General features: G+C 49.0%; 1 protein-coding gene across 1 annotated transcript in view; it reads right to left on the bottom strand.

The window, feature by feature from the left end:
• Positions 1-26: 26 nt before the first annotated feature.
• PPP1R13B (protein phosphatase 1, regulatory subunit 13B) overlaps positions 27-22,708 on the bottom strand; it is a 129,734-nt gene continuing 107,052 nt past the window's right edge. Inside the window, exons 6-17 of the mRNA XM_011951413.1 lie at positions 20,651-20,825; positions 19,573-19,769; positions 16,425-16,565; positions 12,655-12,835; positions 8,925-9,094; positions 8,061-8,562; positions 6,095-6,864; positions 5,161-5,298; positions 4,954-5,087; positions 3,970-4,136; positions 2,281-2,480; positions 27-1,467 (exon numbers count right to left, since the gene is read on the bottom strand). Of these exons, the coding sequence (XP_011806803.1) occupies positions 1,426-1,467; positions 2,281-2,480; positions 3,970-4,136; positions 4,954-5,087; positions 5,161-5,298; positions 6,095-6,864; positions 8,061-8,562; positions 8,925-9,094; positions 12,655-12,835; positions 16,425-16,565; positions 19,573-19,769; positions 20,651-20,825 (2,817 nt within the window). The 3' untranslated portion in view covers positions 27-1,425. The remainder of the gene's footprint in view (positions 1,468-2,280; positions 2,481-3,969; positions 4,137-4,953; positions 5,088-5,160; positions 5,299-6,094; positions 6,865-8,060; positions 8,563-8,924; positions 9,095-12,654; positions 12,836-16,424; positions 16,566-19,572; positions 19,770-20,650; positions 20,826-22,708) is intronic.

Genomic DNA, 22,708 nt, shown 5'->3' with positions numbered 1-22,708 from the left:
TGGCTCCAGAAACAAGACTCACAGCCGCTGGGGTGAGACGGGTTTATTGTGCACATTTACACAGCGTCAGCAGCGTTGGGTGGCAGTGGCCACGCTCCTGTGGCCGGGCTGCTCTACAATGGCATTCAGTTTTCTTCACCACACTATGTACAGTCAGTGTTCCAAGGTGATGGGCTACAGTGCTGCATCGGTGACTCTATACACACATTTATACATAAATTACACACAAGACTCATACATGAAAAATAGAGCCTAAGGGCCTGTATTTTAATGAGAAAAAAAATTTCCAACATAGTTCGGGTAGCTTTGAATGGTCTAGTCAAAAAATACTTTTGGTATATAAAAAGCCTGTACGTACAGTTCACACCTCAGTGAAGCGCCCTCCTCGCCTTGAGGCTGGGCCTGGGACAAAGGTGGTGTCCTCACAGCCAGCCCAGGCAGGGAGATCAGCAGAGGGGCTGGCCCCTGACCCCACCTCCTCTGCCCCAGCTGCTGCCCCTCGGGGGCGGCCCCTCCTGATGCCAGGCACCTGCCATCCTTCAGACACCAAACAGCCCCATCTACCTGGCCCTGGTCTGCCCTCACACCAGTCCACCCCCAGCCCCAACCCTGACTACCCTCTGCTGCCACGGCCTCCAGCACCTGACTCCAGAGAACTGAATTTGAGCTTGCAGGGGTGAGAACCACACTGAGCAGCATGAGAGGCTGTGAGATCACAGGAGAAGAGTATACACTGAGGCTCTTCCGATTGTCACTTGGTCTTAGGGGTCCTGGTGCCCGTGGCGTGGCAGTCCAGCCACAGTGCTGGGCCTGCACAATCAGCCTTGAGGTGAACTGGAACAGGAAGCAGAACCCCCAAGGCGGCCAGGCAGAGTGGCTGCTGGGAGGCACACACATCGGGCAGCAACGCTGGACACGTTTCCATACAGAGGCTCCTTTGGTGATGAAGGGAGGAAGAAGGATCGTGTGTGGGGAGTGTGAGAAAGGATGAGTGTCCGGTTCGGTGACAGGAGGCAGGGCTGTCGCAGGGGAGCAGGCCTCACAGCCACGGACAGTGTTCACTGCTGGAGGGGGTGATGGCCTCGGGGCCAAGTCAGAGCTTCTGTCTTCACTGGCAACCAACCAGGGGTTATGGGACCTTCTTAATGGCAAGAGGGGTGGGTATTTTGAAAGCGGGTATTTATTTGGATTTATAGTAATTGGCAAAATTCAGTCCTTGGAGGCGAAAGTACCTCTCCCAGTTACGGGCAAACCGGAGAAAGGGCCTCACCTGGAAACTGTAGGATTCACATTGTGGATGCTGTCTGCTAAAGTGAGCACCATTAAGACCATTTTCTAGCTTCAGCTTTCCTGGGAAAACGGCACAATCATCTCTTCAGTGGCTCCTGGTAGCTGGCAAGACCACGCGGTGCTCCAAAAGGAAGTTCAGGCGAGCGTTCGCTGTCGGGGTTTGATCCGTGGATACAGCTGGGAAGCAACGGAGCCGCGTCAGGACAGGAAGCCACACGTACGGAGCAGGGCCAGCCAGACCCGACCCCTGCTCCTCACCTCAGCCACCCTGAACAGCCGTGCAGCACCCTTCTCCCTCAGGCCTACGCTCAGCTGCACCTCTCCATGCTGAGACCCACCCAGCCCCCTTTCAAATGTGTCTCGTACCCCCAGAATATCCTATTTCTCTCACAGCACTTCATGCCACCTAAAGACTTGTGACTGCCTGTGGCTCTCAAGGTCATAAGCTCCCCTGGGCAAGGGTCTCTGCCTGGCTCCCTGCTGTGTTTGCCTGGCCAGGAACCTTGGCTCAACAGGGAGCCCCTGGCAGCTCTGCAGGGCACATAGAGAGAGCAGAGGCAGCTCCCTCTGCCAGAGGACCGATGGAATCACAAGTCCAATACAGAGCTAGCAGCCTGCACGTTCCCACCTCTCTCCTCCGTTGGAGAAATTTCTAGGCTGCAGAGATTTCTAGATTGGGGAAAGTGTGGGTGGGGTGAGCTGGGCCGCTTGTTGAAGTTCATCCTGAACCGAGCTCATTGAGCTGCCCCTCACTGGGGCACTCGGCCTCCACATGGACCTCCATGGCGTGAGCATGGCCAGGGGAACCTCCTGGGGCCCTGCCTGAGCCTCATGCCAGCACTGCCAAGTAGGCACCTTCCCCTATACACAGGGGGCTGCTGAGGCTCAGAAAAAGCACAGCCTTCCTCCCCAGCCCCAGAGCATGATAGGACCGCATGCTGTACAGAGACAAGGACAGCTAGTTTCCCAGTAAGTAACCTGAGTGCTCACCCCCAGCAGGTTTTTGGGCACATAGCCCTCCCGGTCTCCAAGGCGAGCCCACCACCACTCAGTCTCGCTTTCGTCCTTGCGCCTCAGGATGGTGAGGGCGTCCCCTTCGTGGAAGGCCAGCTCATCGCTGTTCTGGGCCTCGTAGTCCCACAGAGCATACACCACACCTTTGTTCATCACACCCAGCTTTTCCTGCACCCCTGGAACCAGAGAGCAATGGTCAGGCCTCAGCAGACGGTGGCCTGCAGAGAGAGACCCTGCTCAAGGAATAGGACCCGGGCATGCTGCTGCCGAGGCTGCTCTCAGCAGGCCCCACAGAGGCCAGCGTGGGAGAGGAGAGACTGTTGGAGACTAGCGCTCCCACCTGATACCTCCCGACACCTCCCCTGCCCGGCCCAGCTGCTGCTGCTGCTGCCGGCCCTAAGTCCTGCAGGACAGACAGGACAAACGAGCTCCTGAGTCCCAGGGCAAAGGTGTGCTGTTCCTAAGGTGACACTTAGCAATCACAGCGAGAACCGATTTCTAAAGTCACTAACTAGAGCAGCTGTGACTGCGCTTGGATGGCAACGAACAAACTACACACAACTGAGCCCTGACCGAAGAGCTACTTGTGGGTCCCTGACAAAGGGCCTTCTGCGGGGACACTGCTTCCGAGGCCCAGTTGTGGTGACCGTGGGGCGCTTCCCCTCCCTCTGGTGGTGCCACTGTGACTGCAGCCTCCTCCTCACACTGGCTGGACTCATCTGGGGGCTGCTGTGCCTCCCCAGCCCTACCACACAGCCTGAGAATTTGTTGCTTGGCTCTGTGGCGGGAGCTTGGGCCAAGGAGGGCATCACCTGGCTATTTTCACGGATGATTTCAACCCTAGGGTCCAGTAGAGGGCACACAGTATGTTCTCAAGTAATGTGTGGAATAAGTGACTCGGGACTGTTCCGTACTCAGAACAGAGAAGATGTTCCAGCTCTTGGAAAATGTGGCCCTGGCTAAAGCAGCTTAATTAGGGCATGAGCCTCATTCCTCAGATGTTTCCGGGGAATGGCCAGGGCCCCAGGCCACCCCAGGAATGGAGCTGGCCCTGCTTCCGGAAGCAAGGGTGCAAAACATCTATGCAGAGCACAGCCAAGTCATTCTGTTTTCTTGGGAATCTGGCACAGAATCTTTAACAACATGGACTTTCAAACATGTTTTCAGGAATGAAAACAAGGGGCAGTGTGACCTTCACTCGACTAAGACATCCTGGCTGCCCCGAAAGAAGGTGGAACAGCTTGAGAATACTGTGCTGCCGGGCATGGTGGCTCACACCTGTGATCCCAGCACTTTAGGAAGGCTGAAAATGGGCAGATCACTTGAGCCCAGGAGTTCGAGACCACCCTGGGCAACAGGGCGAAAAACTGTCTCTACAAAAAATAAAAAAGTACAAAAAATTAGCTGGCTGTGGTGGGACAAGGCCGTAGTCCCAGCTACTTGGGAGGCTAAGGTGGGAGGATCAATTGAGCCTGGAAGGTCGAGGCTGCAGTGAGCCATGATCGCAACATTGCACTCCAGCCTGGGTGACAGAATGAGACCTTGTCTCCTGTCTTAATAAACAAACAGAAAGCTGTGCTGAAGCTTCTCTGGCATCTGCCGACTATTGCCATGGCAGTACCATGGCAGACAGCACCACTGTGGCCCCAGGCCTCCCCTGCATACCGTATAGAAACTGGGAGCACTGGATGTAGCCTTCCTCCATCTCCTCACACTTGTCTGCAGCAGTTTCAATGTCGCTTATGGTTGAGGCAAAAATGGCGGCACCACTCTCCACCAGCTGTTTGCAGAGGTGAACGCTGTTACAAGAGGCAGCGCAGTGCAGCGGCGTCCTGGAATAGAGCACAGGAGAAGGTGCAGGCCTGGCACTGCCTGTCCTGTAGGTCACGGCCCTCAGAGATTTCCCTTTAAGGAATCTCATGGAAGGCGTTCGCCTTTGTGCCATCAAGTCTCTGTGTTGTTTCTTTAAAGGCACGATTTCCATGAGCCAATTGTTTCAGACCATACATACGTGTTGAAAAGGGGGCACAGGGAATGGGTTAAGAAATGGCCAATCCACAGATGTTCACGCCACACTGCATGGTGATGTGAATGTACATGATACACTGAAACACACATTTAAAAATAGCTAAGATGTGAAATTTTATGTTATGTGTATTTTACCACGATTCAAATACAACACAATGACAGCTGTCTACAAGTTCAAAATAACTCCCACAGGAGACCAATGTGTCTCACCCAGCAGCAGAGCTCCCGAAGGCAAACAGAAATGGACAATGCAACAACCTACATGCCTGACCCGGGGGATGCCAAGGCTGCTTTTCACACGGAGCACAGAGTGTGAAGAGTTCATATGGAACACATGAAAACGGGAAGACGGGAGATTCACAGAATGCTTAGATTGCAATGTTAATGATGGGGCACAGAAGGAGCATAACCACAGCCATGTTTTCAACAAAATCATCAAGAGAAAAGGCTGGAAAGACAGGCAAGGAAACCCTGGCACCAGCTATCTTTTAAGGATGAAATGATGGGTGTTCTTGCTCTTAATTCTCTTCCGTGCTTCCTGTTTGTCTAGAACATGCATTTTTTCCTTATGTAAAGTAGGGAAAGTAAATCTCTCCACCCCACACCCCCACAGGGCCTCACCATCCATCACTATCAGCAGCATTCACGTTGACGCCAAAGTCCAACAGGAACTTCACGATGTGATGGTGGCCAGCGCAGACAGCGTTGTGCAGTGGGGTGATCCCTTCATCGTTGGGCTTGCTGGGATCTTCCACCTAGGACACATGGCCTGTGAGTGCCCGCCCCCTCGCCCCCAGCAGCGTGCACTGGTCCCCAGCTGCAGCTCACCTCGTAGATGATCCTCTGCACCAGATCAAACTCTCCTTCCAGAGATGCGTCTAGAAGCAGTGCCAGGGGGTTAAACCGGACTCTCAGCCCATGCCCTGTCCGCTCCGAGTTGGGCTTCTTCAAGTTGGTCCGCTTGCTCTGTTGGGAAGGAAGCAAGCTTTCCAGTTAGAGCTGGTCCACTGAAGTCTAAGAACCCACACCTGCTGCGAAAAAGTGGTAAGAGCTAAAGCCCAAAGACAGTGGCTCCATGAAGCATCCCTGGTGTGGCAGCAGTAGCAGCACCCAGGTGACCACCTCAAATAAGGGGCAGGGCCACTCTATGCTCACTATAAGGGAGAGCACTGCTCTGGGGCCTGAGCCCGTGGCTCACTCACAGAGGGACATGGCTGTGTTTGGCTTCTGGCCACTCCTCGAAGACCCTGTGGGAGGGAGGGTGGCGTGTGACCGCCAAGTAGCTGATGGGAGCCAGCAGCTCGTTCCTGCCCATGTGCGACAGGGTTCTTCCTGCTCCAGCACCAGATCCTAGCGGAGAGAACCCCACCGAGGGTTCCCTGAGATGGCGCCTGGCTCCCTCTCTGCTCCATCAACACTGACCTCCCACCCAGGGCCTTTGTCTAGATGCTTCTTCCCTCGTCTCTCTACAGGACCTTCAAGTGGCAGCGTAACAGCTCCCCTTCCTCAGGAAAGCCTCTGGAGCTCCCTGACCAGCTGTCTGGAGCTCCCTGGCCACACGCAGTGTGGCCAAGCTCCATCTGTCATGCCTTTTCATGCCCCATTTGTCTGTGTGACTGTCTGTCCTCCCCACAAGACCTAACTCAGGGACATCCCTGGTTCTCACTGCTCCCAGCACAGCCTGACCAAGGGAAGGACCCCAGAGGTCCTAGTTGCATGAATGACCAGGAAGGCCAGGCTTTGGTCTAGCAGTGACACCCACCGTGGAGGTGGCAGGAGGGTGGCTGGCAGGGGGAAGAGGTGCTAGAGGGACCTGCTCTTCACCCGGAGAGGGGGCCTCGACCACAGGACTTGGGATCTGCTCCGTGGAGGGGACCGTGGCCACGTTATTGTTATCGTCCTCCGCCGGCTCGGCAGTTTGGTGGGTGGTTTGCGGACAGATGAGCTCCTCTGGTTCGGGGGAAGGTAACTCATTATCATTGGCATCTGAGGACGGGGCAGGCTCGGCGGGCAGCGGGGCTGCAGGCTGGGCGGGGGGGGGCTCTTCCAGGTTTCCATTGGCATTGGTGTTCCCATTGTCCACGTCGGCCAAGGTGCCCATGAAGTCCTGGGAGGGGCTGGGCTGGTAGAAAGGGGTGCCCTCCATGCCGCCGGCCAGGGTGTTGAAGCGCTGGTACAGCAGCTTCTGGATGTTGGGCCCGCCGGGGCCCTCGGGCTCTGTGATGGAGCTGCGCTTCTTCAGGGGCCGGGGCGCGTTGGCCAGCTTCCTGCGGAGGGCCTCCAGGTCCGCGTCACTCTGGTAGCGCAGTGGCGAATGCACGATGGGCGTGAGCTTGGTGGGGCTGAGTGGCCGTGGCAGGCTCTCCACGGTGCTGCCATCTGTGGGGGCGGCGGGGCCGTCCTGCTCGGGCTCTTTCTCAGCACTTTCTGAAGGTGGCTGAGGCTGTGGTGTGCCCGTGGACAGAGACCCGTGAAGAAACGGCAGCGGCGATGGAGATGTTGAACCCGAAGGTAAAACAGGCTTACCATACACTGCGGGAGACACAAAGGGCAGAGGCAATTTCGACCCTCACTGCAGAGATCTAGTCCTACATGCCTATGATTACACCAGAGACAGGCTCCTGCAAAGACACATATACATCTGCTGCTGTTCTTCAATTCTCATTTCAAATCTTTGAGGAAACCTCCTCCTCCTAGAGCCTCCACTGGCTCCTTCTGAAAGGTGCAGCGCCTCTCTTATGTGTCGCTTTTTATATTTGGGTTTCCAGAACTGGAGCTTTTTCAGAAGAAAAAAATAGGTTGCTAACCCAACTTTCCCTGCCACAGACAAGCCTGCCTGTTTTCTGGCCAAGGAAAAAGACAAAAACCACTAAACATGCATCTGATTCTCAGACTAACTCAGATGACGGAGAAACACGCGCCTCCTCAGAGCAGGAAGGTTTTACCTGGAGGTCCAGGAGCTCTTGAGAATGGTCTAAGCCTTTCCCACCACGGCCATAACCCTCCCCACAAGGGAACACTGCACCACCACCTGGGAGGTCCCTGTGCAGGGAGTGACCAGGCACGTCCAGGAATCCCGCAACTATGAGTCTAGAAGCTGCAGCCAATGCCCAGGAATGTCTAAGGAGGCCCTAACCTAGAAGTGACCTGCGGCTTCCTCCCATAAGAGCTGGAAACACCACCAGCCTCTGTGGTAGGTGTGGAACTAAGCTACCTTCTCTCAGCTGCCTTCTTAGAACATCTGAGCTCCATAACCCAAACCAAGGCTTTCCTCTCCTCTGGGCTATGGGGGAGGCTCCTAAGCAGCAGATGCCCTCCTTAAATTGCCCATGCCCAGGGGCTAGGTTCAGCCACTGCCAGGAGGGCCAATGGTCAAGGCCACCCTCTGCTCACTGGACAGCTCCTGGCACAAGTTACCATGAAACAGAAGGAAAAGAGGAAATTCTCAACATCTCACCCTTTCTGGAGCTGGATTTCCTAAGTAGCACAGGGAGGTGGCTGCTCTGACAGGAAGTCAGAGAACTGTGAGCCATCTGCAAAACGGTCTCCTCTATGCATTCCAGCTTCCATTCCCTTCTCACACTGACACCCAACGCTGTACTTTTATGTAAGAATTAAATTTAACCCTAAATAGCACGTGGCCCAAATATAAAGATATGCATTAGTATTTTCTTAATTAAAAGTATAATTTTCTAGCCCAAGAAAAGGAGAGTATAAACCCACTCTACCTGCTTTAACTGACTTATTTAAGGCGCTGTGTGCTGCCGGCTGGTAATTCTTAGGTGGTGTGGCTTGCTGGAGGTACATGGAGTATATGGAACTTGAATTCACTGTCTGGGGTCCTTTCCTGGGAGACTGTGGCCTTGATCCTTTATCGGCCAGGAAGGGCCTAATGGCCACTGTCAGTGGGAGTTCAGGCTTGCTGTCCCCAGCTGGAAATGCTGGTGGTCCCGCTGGCGGGTACGTGGGACTTGGCGGTACAGAAATCCTCTGCTGAATCTGTTGTGAAGAGCCTGGCTGGGGGGCGCTGCCTGTGGGGGGCAGCAGGGTGGGCCTCTGTCGACTTGGCAGGCCTGCATTGGGCCTGGGCAGGCTGCCTTCCTTCCTCCTTTCCAGGGAGCTTGTCGACCCAGGACCCAGAGGTGTGGGACTTGGGTATGTCCCATAGCTTGGAGGCAGCTGCTTGCCTCCACCCGGGATGGGAGGTGGCACTTTACCCATCTCGGTGCCCTAAGTTTAGGTGTTAAGAAGAAAAACAAAGTCACCCTTTGAGCAGTTAAGCATATTTCCACCCACATTCCCGAAATAATACACAGTAGGATTTGTAATCGTCAAATTGGCTGGGACCAGGGCATGGGGCACACTGTTGAGCTCACTGCCTGTCTGCAAAAGTTCTGACCGAAAGGTGTGTGAACTCATGGGCTGCTCAGGCTCTTGGCGCCCAGTAACCCTCTCAGGACTTCGGGTGTTGTCTGGACAATAACAGGATTAACTTGCCTTCTGACAAGTCATACCCTTTAGATTAGTACTAAGGCAGAAAAGAGCCCTGTTGAAGAGCTTGCTTGTGTTTTGTGATAAAGACACAGGCCTACCGGCTTCTCCGCAGCTCCCAGTGCTGAGAAGGGCACAGGCTGGCTGGAGACGGTGCCCTGCTTGACAGACCCCTCCACGCTCGGATCCTTCCAGTCTGCACCAGCCACCTGCACTGGTTTCACTGAAGAGCTAGAATTCTGTTTTAATGTTGGCCAGTTTCCATCATTAGCTTGAAAAGAACACAGAACTTAAGTAAAACTTTTCTTGATGTTAGCTGAACCAACCTAAGAATAACACCCTGCCAGAAACAAAAACAGCACTGGGATATCCCATTCTGATGCAGATCCATTAACCGAGTAGTCGACCACCAGCCACATGCACAACTGCTGATCTCCTCCAGCGCCCAGAGACCCGTGCACAAGACCAAGGGACGGGCTCTGCTGGCAGCTCACTGCCAATGCCCAAATCGCCTCAAGTGTTACCAGAGACTCACGCCAAACCAAGGTTCCACTGGTGCGGGCCTGGGGCTGCGCCCTATTTCAACAGAGGTCAAATCCATTACATTAGCACCACCAAATAAAACAAGCACTGGCCCTTACTTTTGAAACAGTGTTTATAAATACAATTACATAGAGCAATAGAAAAGATTGATCTTTTGACTTCATAACAGGTTTGACCTGTAGCACTTTCATTACTGAGATAAAAAGTTCTGTCCTCTAAGGTCACTTATGATCACAGGAGTCCCATGCAAGTCCCCACTGATGTGCGTAGCAGGAGGAGCAGGCTATCATTCTGTTGCAGTGATTAGAAAGCCAGTCATCAACCCCAAGTTTTTAGGAAAGCCACTGAAATGATACGTTCTTTATGGAGTATTTTCCAAACTGAAAAAGGGTGCAGAAGTGTCCCCTGGTAACACAGGACCCCTCACAGTGGCCTAAAGTCCATTACAACACAGGTTCCTGGGTTTTCTTTCACAGGAACAGGTGCTGAACTGAACAAAAGTGTTCAACACTTCCAGCGCCACCAGCAATATGGGACAGACAGAAATCAGAGGGACTGTTTTGGGCCCGCCTGGCAGGAACAGCACATCCCCTTCCCTTATCCCATCTGCCAGCAAAGGCAACTAAGCAGCAGCAGGAAAATGACTGGTCCTCACAACAACGCTTGAGCCAGAACTCTGGACTCACAGAACATGACAAGGAAGCTTCCCAACTGCACTCTGAGCACCTGGGCAACACAGGGGCCCACCAGCTGCAGCCTCACACGGCTGGCTCCTAAGCCAAACCGACCCGATGCAGCAGCACTGCAACCCCAGCTGCATACACTGCTGGGCTGCTCAAGTATGACGCTGCTAAACATCACGGCTGGCTCCGGGCAGCAGCTTCTGCGACAGCTCTAGTCAAGCCGCATGGGTCCTGGCGAGGCATTCCAAGGCCCCTGGACCAACTACCATCTTGCTCCGCGTGGCCTGGAGGATGTGTGGCCAGAAACCTGCAGGCTCCCCAAAAACAGGCCTGTGCTCTCAGGGTCACAGGGAACGTGGCTGTCCAGCTGCTTCAGAAACCACCCAACAACAGGAAGTTTTATGGAAATCAGTCATAGTGGGGACCAGAAAGCAATTTTCTCCTTTCTTCAAAACAAGGCAAGAGGTATAGAAGGAAAATCACTTATTTTCATTGTAGAGGAACAATTATCTTTTAGTATGATTGTAAAACTAAAAGCCTCATAATAAACTCAGAAAATTATCTTAATTTTGTAAAAACAAACAAAATCCCTCCAAAACAAAACCCATGCTATGCCAGCATCTGTCCCTCGGTGTCACACCCTTTCTGAGGATGGGAGGGTGCATGTGGCCCCACCCAAACTCCGTACCCGTCTGTTGAAGAAAGGGACAAATTATGTTTGTGTGGCATCTTTTTCAAGTCTAGATGTGATGAGCAGACCTTTGTCAGTTTGGAAAAACAAGTGACAGTTGATTTTGTACATATTAAAGAGGACAGAGCTTCCCACTTAAGCTTGTCAGCCAACATACGGTTTACAAATGGGCTTGCAGAGGGCCGCGAGGAGCCATAGTTAGGCCCGACGTCGAGGTCTGACACAGTCCATGAGCTGGTCACTCTGGGTTTACTGTGGCCATCTGTGTGACACAGAACCAGGACAGCCAACAGCGAGGGATTAGAGTCCCTGCCAGGAGGTTTCACACCCCAGCTCCACCTCTGGGCTGAGCTTCTGTCCCCACTCTGAAGGCGAGCACAGGTTTCCTGTGTCCATGACTTTAAACCACAGCAGAGACTAGGACCAGGGCTTTGTGAAGGCATCTCCTTCCTGCAACCCCTTGAGGCAGCACAGCAGACACCAACAGGGATGGGGAACAGCAGACATTCTCAGCTTGGGGAGTTTTTCAAAGGAAGTCAGCAGAGAAGTAGCTGGCTGTGCTAATTACCTCCCACTGGAAACAGACAAATATCTACTCCTACCACAGGGTGGTCCAAACTATAAATAACAGCTCAGCAGAGCAAGCTGCAGTTAGGGGTTCATGCCAACCCCATACTTTATGTGGCTGCTGAGACACGGCCATAAGGGATCTGAGTGGGGGCTTGTGGCTCACAAGGGCTGGTGATGGCCTTCTCTTTCAGAGTTCAGAACAAGCCCCAAGCTCCCCAGTGGGGGCAACAGATTGTCGCTGTCCCTCCTGGGGGCCAGGCAAGAGAAAATGAAGCAAACAAAGATAAGCACAAATCCACCACCAATGCTGAAAAGGGGGCTCGAAACGCAGGCCTGATGGCCAGAGAGTTAACAGTACTGTTTTCATAAATGAAGGCGTGTTTCAATACATCAGGACAGGGATTCCTGACGCTGTGTGTTACAGGGAAATGTGTCAACCCCAGTCATAAAGTCTTATTGCAAGGAAGTCCCAACACTTTCAATGCATTGGTTGAGAAACAGACTCTCCACAAACAGCTTGCCCTCTGCTTGGCAGGGACGCCACCCGTGGACTACACTGGAGCACAGAGCTGGAGGCCCAAGTCCATCGCACAGCACCACTGTGAGGTCAAGACCAAAGCAACAATGTGTGGACTTTGATCAATGAGGACAGAACTCTGTTTGTAGGGGCAGCCCCTCTACCTGGCTGGCTGCAGTTGAGTTGTGGTGAGGCATCCATGCCGGCCCTCAGTGTCCTCAGGGTAAGTAAACCTGCAGTAGCAGAGGACACTTGTGGGTCAGCTTTTTTTTTTTTTGAGATGACGTTTCACTCTTGTTGCCCAGGCTGGAGCACAGTGGCACGATCTTGGCTCACTGCAAGCTCTGCCTCCTGGGTTCAAGTGATTCTCCTGCCTCAGCCTCCCGAGTAGCTGGGATTACAGGCGCCCGCCACCACACCCGGCTGATTTTTGTATTTTTAGTAGAGACGGGGTTTCACCATGTTGGCCAGACTGGTCTTGACCTCCTGACCTCAGGTGATCCACCTGCCTCAGCCTCCCAAAGTGCTGGGATTACAGATGTGAGCCACCGCGCCCAGCCTATGGGTCAGAGTTTTAATTAATCATTTGTGTTTTGAAAAACCACACAATAGAGACCTCTGGTTCAGTAAAAATAACTTGTTTTCTTTTTAGGGTTGTTACCACGGGGGAACACAGCTCCCCACGTGCCTCAGGGGGAGACTAAGCCTGGAGTCTGATCATGTGTGGGTCAGAGCCTCACGAGCCCGCCATGCCCCCTACCCCTCTACCGCAAGCCCCATTCCCTGCTCACAAACTCTCCCCTACAAAGAGGGCCAGGACCACTCACCGGATTTGGATCTTCCATGAGCAGCATTTGAGGCAATACTCAGAGATTGGGGCTTTACGGGGTCCCCTAGGACAGGAAAGCTTCCGGCACTGGGAACCTGAATATAAGGCCCCACAGCAGCGACCCTGCCGGATGTGCTCAGAGGTGACTGTGGTGATGACGTGCCATTCACACGGTTCAGCTACAAATTGGGAAGAAATGAGAGTCAAGATTCCCCTAAATTAAAAGAAATCCTAAGCCTAGTGCAAGAGACTGCCGGCTCGGACAGAAACCACTCCCTCAGTGGCTTGTTTTTAGGAAGCGAGTCATCTGGAAAGATCAGCATCTAGAAGGGGAGACTGCAGAGAAGGAACTGTAGCTTCCTATGAGCAATTCTCTGACAACACCCACCTATCCAGAGCCATACACATGAGGAGCTGACACGAGGGCAGAGCAACTTCCCCGTGATCCACATGTAGCTTCCCTCTTACTCAGGATACTCTTCCTCCCTTAGGTGGGCACAGAGACATTGGTCAAATCCTGGGCCTGGGCCTGGCTTCAAATTCCCTCTTCTGTCACTTACTCACTGTGCTGCTTTGGGCAGGTGACTTGGCCTCTGTGCCCACACCTGTAAAGTCAGGATAAGGGCTGTAGTCAGTACTGTCCAAGCCACGTGGGGCACAGTGAGCAGAGAAGACTCTGACCCCGAGCAATGAGCCCAGTTTCCTGAAGGCAGCGCTGCCTTTCTCAGCCAGGACACAGAGCCACAGACCGAGGACACTGTCCACGTAACACTGCTCAGGAACAAAGGGGCCTGGAATCGGGATTCTAGAGAACTACGGACTCCTCGAGATGTCAATATAGGCTCTAAATGGGATGCATAACCCATCTGATTGTCTGTAAGGTTCTATACGCATGAGCACAGATCATTTCCTAGGTCATCTTGGGGTGAGGGGTCGTGGCTTTCACAACTGCTCAAAGGTACCTAGGACCTCTGGGTGGAGACGCATCTCTGCAAAAATAAAAAATACTGACCGCTTCAAGGCGATCCCTTGAAGTGTAGGTGGAATGAATCTAGCTGTTTGTGATGGTTAACTTGATACATCACCTTGGCTAGTAACCAGTTATTTGGCCAAACACCAGACTACATGTTATGGAAAAGGTATTTTCTAGATGAGATTCTTTTTTTTTTTTTAAATTTCCATAGGTTATTGGGAAACAGGTGGTGTTTGGTTACATAAGTTACTTAGTGGTGATTTGTGAGATTTGGTCCACTCAAGCACTGGTAACTGCACACAATTTGTAGTCTTTTATCCCTCACCCCCTTCCCACCCTTTCCCCTTGAGTCCCCAAAGTCCACTGTGTCATTCTTATGCCTTTGCATCCTCATAGCTTAGCTCCCACTTATGAGTGAGAACATACGATGTTTGGTTTTCCATTCCTGAGTTACTTCACTTAGAATAATAGTCTCCAATCTGTATGAGATTAACTTTTAAACTGGTAGATTTGAGTAAAGCAGATGACCCTCTAGAAGGTGGGTGGGCCCCATCCAATCAGTGGAATGCCCTAAGAGAAACAGAGAGATGCCCTGAGAAAGCGCGATCCTGCCTAGAATCGGCCTTCGGACTCCAGCTGCAACATCTCTCCTGGGCCTCCAGGCTGCTGGCCAGCCTCACAGATTTTGGACTTGCCAATGTCCACAATCATGTGAGTCAATTCCTTAAATCACACACACACACGTCCACAATCACATGAGCCAATTCCTTAAGATAAATCTCTCTTCCTTTCTCTACACAAACACACACACACACACGCTACTGGTTCTGTTTCTCTGGGGAGCCCTGACTACTATGCCATTACTGAAGAGCATACGTAAGCACAGAGAAAGTGCTTGCAGCCTCTCTCTCACATGGCCTCTTTGTTGTTAATCTTGAGAAAAAGGAAAACCAACATCTGAAATCATACAGTTGTACAAATTACTGACCTTTAAACTCACTGTTTTGTTTTTTTAAAAGAAGGGCAGATTTGTAAATAAGAAATTGTGACACCCACAGAACTGGAAGCTCCCTTCTTTGTCTATTACCCTCTAAACCCACTCCCCCTAGGCAAAGTCCCTCAAGCCCATGCTGCCTCCTCAGAGCATCTTTCAGAGAAGCAGAGACTAACAAGAGGACACTCTTCTGTCACCAAACTATACGCAGAAGGGAGATGTGGGAAGGATGTCCTTGCTGGTGGGTCAGGAGAGTGAGTGTGAGATTCTTCTACCACGAGGGCAGAGTGTACTCAGCTCTGCATTCAGGCACTGCTCCCTTAATAACTGAGTGCCACAGGTGCGAGAAAAGTCAAGTGCCACATCCGGCCAAAGACAGAGTGCAGGCGCCCCTCCTCCATGCAGGTGGCTCAGTGACACATGTGCTCACCAATGCACTGTGAGTGGCAGCAAGACTCAGGACTCCCTGCCTGACTACAGAGGGTGGTAAAGGGGTTACAGGCTCTGGTTATAGCTTTCAGATGGTACAACCAGAATGAGGTAATGACCTGGAAAGACACCCGTGTTGCAGTTAAAAAAAAGACTAGGTGAGACAGTGAGACTAGTGTAATTCCTGCAATCCCATTTTCAGTTAAAGTTCTGTACCTTTGTGTCTTTTTTTTTTTTTTTTAGATGGAGTCTCGCTCTGTCGCCCAGGCTGGAGTGCAGTGGCGCGATCTTGGCTCACTGCAAGCTCCGCCCCCTGGATTCACACCATTTTCCCGCCTCAGCCTCCCGAGTAGCTGGGACTACAGGCGCCCGCCATCGCGCCCGGCTAATTTTTTTGTATTTTGTTTTAGTAGAGACAGGGTTTCACTGTTAGCCAGGATGGTCTCGATCTCCTGACCTTGTGATCTGCCTGCCTCGGCCTCCCAAAGTGCTGGGATTACAGGCATGAGCCACCACGCCTGGCCACCTTTGTGTCTTTATTAAGGAAAAGACTGGAACCATTAGCAACTACCACCTCTAGAGAACAGGTGGAAAGGACTTTCACATTTTCCCTTAAATATTTCTGTATTTATCTTAAGAGATTTATCTTAAGGATTTGACTCGTGATTGTGGACGCCGGCAAGTCCACAATCTTTGATACTGAATTTCAAAGGTTAATAAATACTCATTTTTTCAATGAGCATTTATTCAATGAGTATTTTATTGTATTATTTTTTCAATGAGTATTTATTCAATGGGTATTTTATTGTATTACTTTTTCAATGAATATTTACTACCTTTGAAATTCAGTATCAAGTAAGGATTTTTTAGAAGTACAACCCCTTATGTAGCATTTTGGTCAAGAGTTTACAAAATCCTTCCACATGGCTTATTTATAAGAATCCTTACAACAACTCATATGGCAGGTAGGACAAATCACTTTACAGCAAGAACATGAGGCTATGCAAGTCAAGGAATTTGCTCAAACTGGCACAGCTTAAAACGGCAGAGTGCAGACCATGACAGATGCTGTGACTCCAGAGCCAACAGCAGCCCCCGGTGAAGAGGAGACAGCAGAAACACATGGGGAGGAAGGAAGGCCAGGACATGGAGAGCAAGGGTGCCGGCTGGGGATGGTTTTGCCTCCACACACTAGGAAACAAATGAATTGTTGGGAGAAGGAACTTTGTTCTGTCATTTTTGATGGTTTATGGCCTATTTATGTTTGATCAGCTACGGCAGACAGGGGGAGCATAATGCTACTTACAGAAGATGAGCAATGCTTGGATAAACTATCTTTAGTATTTTATCTCACACAAACTTTTTCACATGCCTGAATTTTTTTCCCATAGAGACGTTCACGCAGTTCACTGATCCGCTTGTCCATCATGGCCACCTCCATGTTGCGCTTATTTAAGAGTTCCTTCTGCTGCTGAAGTTTTGAATTTTGTTCCTGGTTAAGCTGGTTACGAATCTACAAACCACAAAATATAACTTTTATGATTTGCGTTAATTAAAAGTCAAATTCTCATTGCCAGGGAGATTAAAAAAGAAAAAGTAGCATTAAGTTCTGATGTATATTTACATGCATGCATTGCCATCGTGTGTGAAATATTTCACAGGTACAGCAGAGACGAAGCCAGGACAGAGTTCTCATGGAACAAAGAAAGAGCAAACATCTGTAATGCATCTTCTTCAAAGCACATGAAATGACTAGTGCCAATGATGATTACAGGAGACTGAGTGCGGTATTTGGGACTCTCAGAAACTAAAGGAAAATCTGCCGCACTCCATGGAGTTGCTTCAGGCCTGAGCCCACCACTTGATGCACCTTACTGTGGAGACAGCAGATAATTCAAAAAGGACCAAAAAGGATGGCCTGAATCACCAAGTGAAGCACCTTTACGTCATTTTAGTGGCTTGCAACCAGCATTTTTAAGAAATGAACTAGGATAGAACAGAAAATATCAGAGTGTACTTCCCATAGTAAGAGCTGTCTTAAACTTTCAGATGCCCACAGCACTAGTGCATACACACTTCCATGTGTATACTCAACAGGACATAAAATGTACTTTTAAAAACTGGACTGCAGGCCTGGTGCGGTGGCTCACACCTGTAATCCCAGCACTTTGGGAGGCCGAGGCAGGTGGATCACCTGAGGTCAAGAGTTCAAGATCAGCCTGGCCAACATGGTAAAACCCCGTCTCTACTAAAAATACAAAAATTAGCTGGGTGTGGTGGCATGCGCCTATAATCCCAGCTACTCAGGAGGCTGAGGCAAGAGAACTGCTTGAAACCAGGAGGTGGTGGTTGCAGTGAGCTGAGATTGCCCCACTGCACTACAGCCTGGGCAACAGAGCCAGACTCTGTCTTAAAACAAAACAAAACAACACAACAATAAAAACTGGGTTGCAGGCTGGGCGCGGTGGTTCATGCCTGTAATCCCAGCACTTTGGGAGGCCAAGGTGGGCAGATTATGAGGTCAAGAGTTTGAGACCAGCCTGGCCAACATGGTGAAACTCCGTCTCTAATAAAAATACAAAAATTAGCCAGGAGTGGTGGTAGGCGCCTGTAATCCCAGCTACTGCGGAGGCTGAGGCAGGAGAATCCCTTGAACCCAGGAGGCAGAGGTTGCAGTGAGCCAAGATCGTGGCACTGCACTCCAGCCTCGGACTCCATCTCAAAAAAAAAAAAAAAAAAAAAAAAACTGGATTGCAGTCCAAAAAGCTGGAAATAAATGACATCCTTATATCACACTCATCACATTTCATCAAAAAATCCTTAAAACCTCGCTTAAAATGTAAAAGAAGTCATGAAACCTTATAATACTGTAGTACTTCTATGCATGTATGTTAAAGAACAGCAACCACAAGTGATTTTACTCTATATAGTTAAGTACCCTCATTTCATAAAATGACATAATACTTTTTCTAGCAAATGCTAATAAAGCAGCAAGACCTATTTCTGGCTTGAAAAATCACCTGCTGAATGACAACTTCTGAGACATGAAAATATTGAGGATTGTTAAGGATTGAATATGTCCCCCAAAATCTCTATGTTGAAGCTCTAACCCCAATGTAATGGTGTCTGGAGGTAGGGTCTTTAGGAGGTAATTAGGTTTAGGCAAGGTCATGAGGGTGGGGCCCCCCATAATGAAGTTAATGGAGACAGACTAAAACTCTCTCTCTACTACGTGGGGACACAGTGAGAAGGCGGCTCTCTGTAAGCCAGGGAGTGAACACTCAAGGGGAACTGAATTTGCAGGCACCTTGATCTTGGACTTCCAGCCTCCAGAATGGTGGGAAATAAATGTCTATAGTTTAAGCCATCCAGCCTATGATATTTTGTTATAGCAGTCTGAGCTAAGACAAGGATTTAACAATAGGCACCTAGCTCATCAAAACAGTTTACACAAAGGCCTTAAAATATCACCTAAGTTTAATTCTTTACTGGATTATTATTAAATTATTTTGTGCTGAAAACATCCTAAGTGAAAGAAGCCGGTCACAAAGGATGCATAACCGTGTGTTTTGGTTAATATCCCTTAACCAAAATGCTGGGGACCCAGAAGCATTTCAGACGTTGGATTCATTCAGATTTTTAAATATTTACGTTGTATTTACCTGTTTAGCATCCTTCCTAATTTGGAAATCCGAAATCCAAAATCCAAAATGCTCCAATGAGCGTGTATTTCCTTTGCATGCCACAGTGGAGCTCAGAAAGTTTCAGATTTGAAGCATTTTAGATTATCGGATTAAGGATGCTCAACCTGTATTGCATGACTCTATTCATATGAAATGTCCAGAATAGCCAAATCCACAGAGACAGAAAGTAGATTTGTGGCTGCCAGGCTCTGGAGGGTACAGAGGTTGTGGGGTGATGGCTAAGAGGTACGGGCCTTCTTTTTGGGTGATAAAAACGTTCTAAAATTAATTGTGGTGGTGGACGTAACTGATAAGTCTGTGGAGGTACTGAAGCCACTGAATTGTATCCTTGAAATGGATGAATTGTACGCTGTGTGAATTATATCCCTTTTTTTTTGTTTTAAGGCAGTCTCACTCTGTCACCCAGGCTTGAGTGCAGTGGTGCAATCTTGGCTCATTGCAGCCTCTGCCTTCTGGGTTCAAGCGATTCTTCTGCCTGGAGGCTGGGACTACAGGTACACGCCACCACGCCCAGCTAATTTTTGTATTTTTAGTGGAGATGGGGTTTCACCGTATTGGCCAGGCTGGTCTTGAACTCCTGACCTTGTGATCTGCCTGCCTCGGCTTCCCAAAGTGCTGGGCTTACAGGTGTGAGCCACCACACCCAGCCTATCCCAAGTCATTTTAAAAATTATTTTGTACTGAATATATCTTGTGCCTACTATTAAATTAGAATCTACTAATTTGTTTCCACTTCCTAAGGTTTCCAACCCATGCTAACGAAAGATAGAAAGATGAGAATGTTTTAATACAACCACCGCCAGACCCAGGAGTTACCTGTAGTTCTTGGTACAGTCTTTTTAGCTCCACCGCTGCTGGTCCAGTCAATTTGCCATTATAAGACTGGAACCCATTCAGTTTTCCTTTCTTTAAATCTTCCAGCTGCTGACTAAGCTGATCAACTCTTAAAATTGCGGTCTGCACTTCCTGCTTCTTTTCCTGGAACATGGCACTGAACCTTTCTATTTCAGCAGCTATAATTGCCCACACACAAAAAAAGAATAAAACATTTAGCTGATCCTTTTTTTTTTTCATTTCTATACACTGAACTTAATTCTAGTATCATTTAGTGCCAGACCTTAGAGAAAGTTGCGATATGCAGAATCCAAAACACATTTCAAAAAGCCTTTGGGACACCTGTATCTGATTACTCATAAAGCAAATAATTATATTTGCATTAATTCCTGACTATTCTTTAGGGTAATCAGTCCATAAGCTAGTTTGTTCAAGTGACTTAGAAATCAAGTGACTAGAAGACCAAAGGTTTCGTGAAGGCAGGGCCATCCAAGCCTGTCTCATGCATCACTGTGACTTACAAGTAGGCATAGACTGAACCAACGAATAAAATTAGAGTTCATACAGAAAAAAAGTGAGCATCAGCATAACTTATCTTAATGCATGGATACAAGTTAAGTTATTCAAGAAAAACAGACCCTCTGAATAAGTAAGTCTTGGAGTGCCCCACCCTAATCCAAAGGGCAACTGGTACCAATGTAACGAGAGGATCTTTCTACTGCATCTAAGGGTCGCAAGGTATCTTTTTATTTTTTTGAGACAGGGTCTCACTGTCATTCAGGCTGGGGAGCACTGGCCCGATCATGGCTTACTGCAGCCTTGACCTCCCAGGTTCAAGCAATCCTCCCACCTCAGCCTCTCAAGTAGCTGGGACTACACAATTCTAAGATCACTTAACCTAACCAACCCATCCTTTTAGATGCAAATAACAGAGCAAAACTTTAGCACACTTGCTATTTAGTCCTGTGAATTTGTGACTGAATTGTCAGGCAGTTAGACTGTGTTTCATTGGATCTGGGCCTGGTGAGAGTGGTGACGAGGGGGTGCTGCAGGCACGTACACAGATTGCCGTTCATGATTTTGCTGTAGTCGACTTGTCCTCTCATGGCACGAATTTTCTTCAGCTTGTTCTCCTGGGCTTCAACTCGTTCTTTCAATTTCTGAAGCTTTTCATTTTCAGAAATAGACTGCTGCTGACGGCGCTCCTGTTGCTTTAGAAAATGTAAACGCTGTTCCTAAAAAAGAAAGAAAAATGTAACTTTGAAAATTGAAGGCCGGGCACAGTGGCTCACACCTGTAATCCCAGCACTTTGAGAGGCTGAGGTGGGTGGATCACCTGAGGTCAGGAGTTCGAGACCAGCCTGGCCAGCATGGTGAAACCCTGTCTCTACTAAAAATGCAAAAAGTAACTGGGCGTTGTGGTGGGCGCCTGTAGTCCCAGCTACTTGGGAGGCTGAGGCAGGAGAATCACTTGAAACTGGGAGATGGAGGTTGCAGTCAGCTGAGATCGTGCCACTGCACTCCAGCCTGGATGCCAGCGTGAAACTCTGTCTCAAAAAAAAAGAAAAAAGAAAACTGAAACTTATGATTACTTTTATATACTCAAAAAGAAAAATGTGACAGTATTCTACAGTATCACTCATCTTAATGAATACTAAAACACTAGAGCAATCTTATATCAGACCATATAAAACTAAAATTATTGGGCATACCTAAGTATGAAATAGTAAGAGCTGGGGGATTTTTAAGAGAGAGGGTTTTTTCTGTTTTTTTGAGACGTAGTCTTGCTCTGTTGCCCAGGCTGGAGTGCAGTGGCAGAATCTTGGCTCACTGTAAGCTCCACCTCCCAGGTTCACACCATTCTCCTGCCTCAGCCTCCTAAGTAGCTGGGACTACAGGCATCCACCACCACACCCGGCTAATTTTTTTGTATTTTTTTAGTAGAGATGGGGTTTCACCATGTCAGCCAGGATGGTCTCGATCTCCTGACCTTGTGATCCGCCCGCCTCGGCTTCCCAAAGTGCTGGGATTACAGGTGTGAGCCACCGCGCCCGGTGAGAGAGGGTTTTCTTATGCACACTGATCTATACCAGTTAATGTAAGTGCTTCTGCAGAAAACCCCCCAGCAGCAGAACATGCACTAACACAATCTCCTCTTCACTCTATCACATCTGTGAAGTCCCAGTGAGCCTTACTTTCCTGCTGCAAGTAATAAATTTCATGCTGCTACAAAGTGGCTTACAAGAATCTAATTCATTTCCTAAAGGAAATGAACACTGACCAGCAGAGGATTTTGCACTGAAAAGAGATAAGGTGATCAGTAAGGAGATAAATCTTCAATTTGTTACGATACTGAACAATCAAGGAAGTGTCTGCTTTCTCCAGGATTAATTTCTTCAATAATAAAACATGTTAGAGTCAAACAATACCAGAACAATCTAAAAACAATATATACAATACTCTTCAATAGGGTTTCCCCTATTAATGTGAAAACATACCTTAAAGATAAGAGTCAACATTAAATAGTCATGATCCCATATTTATGCATAAAATATACCTAAATAAGGAGAAGTTTGAGGTGTGATTACGAAGGCACTACATACTACACTCTAAGGTAAAGCAATATGTGCTTAAATATTTAAGATGCAGCATTAACTTGTGATTTACATTGCTGAAAATATCTACAACTATTTTTAACAGCAATACTCTTGGATCAGTATTTGGAAAAAAATAAAAAGCAGAATTAGAAAATTTTTACAATGACGTAATACTATGTATATTTTATCTTAGAACTCTTATTAATGGGACACTTTCCAATTGAACTTTTAATCATGTTTATTCTCATAAATCCAATAAACGTTGAGACAACTTTTTAAAACAAGTCCAACCCAAATTATTATTTACATAAAAGTGGATAGTACAATGAAGTATAGTCACTCAATACATTTTTTAAAAATTCAGATTGAACATTTTAGTCACAAAGAAAATCTCTCTACAGAAGAAAGGAATTAAGAACCTAGTTGGGCTGGGCGCGGTGGCTCAAGCCTGTAATCCCAGCACTTTGGGAGGCCGAGACGGGCGGATCACGAGGTCAGGAAATCGAGACCATCCTGGCTAA

This window comes from Colobus angolensis, unplaced genomic scaffold (genome assembly GCF_000951035.1).
Source record: "Colobus angolensis palliatus isolate OR3802 unplaced genomic scaffold, Cang.pa_1.0 Scaffold32, whole genome shotgun sequence".
Taxonomy (NCBI): Eukaryota; Metazoa; Chordata; class Mammalia; order Primates; family Cercopithecidae; genus Colobus; species Colobus angolensis.
The sequence above is the reverse complement of the archived record's forward strand: the minus strand, read 5'-3'. Positions and strand labels throughout refer to the sequence as shown.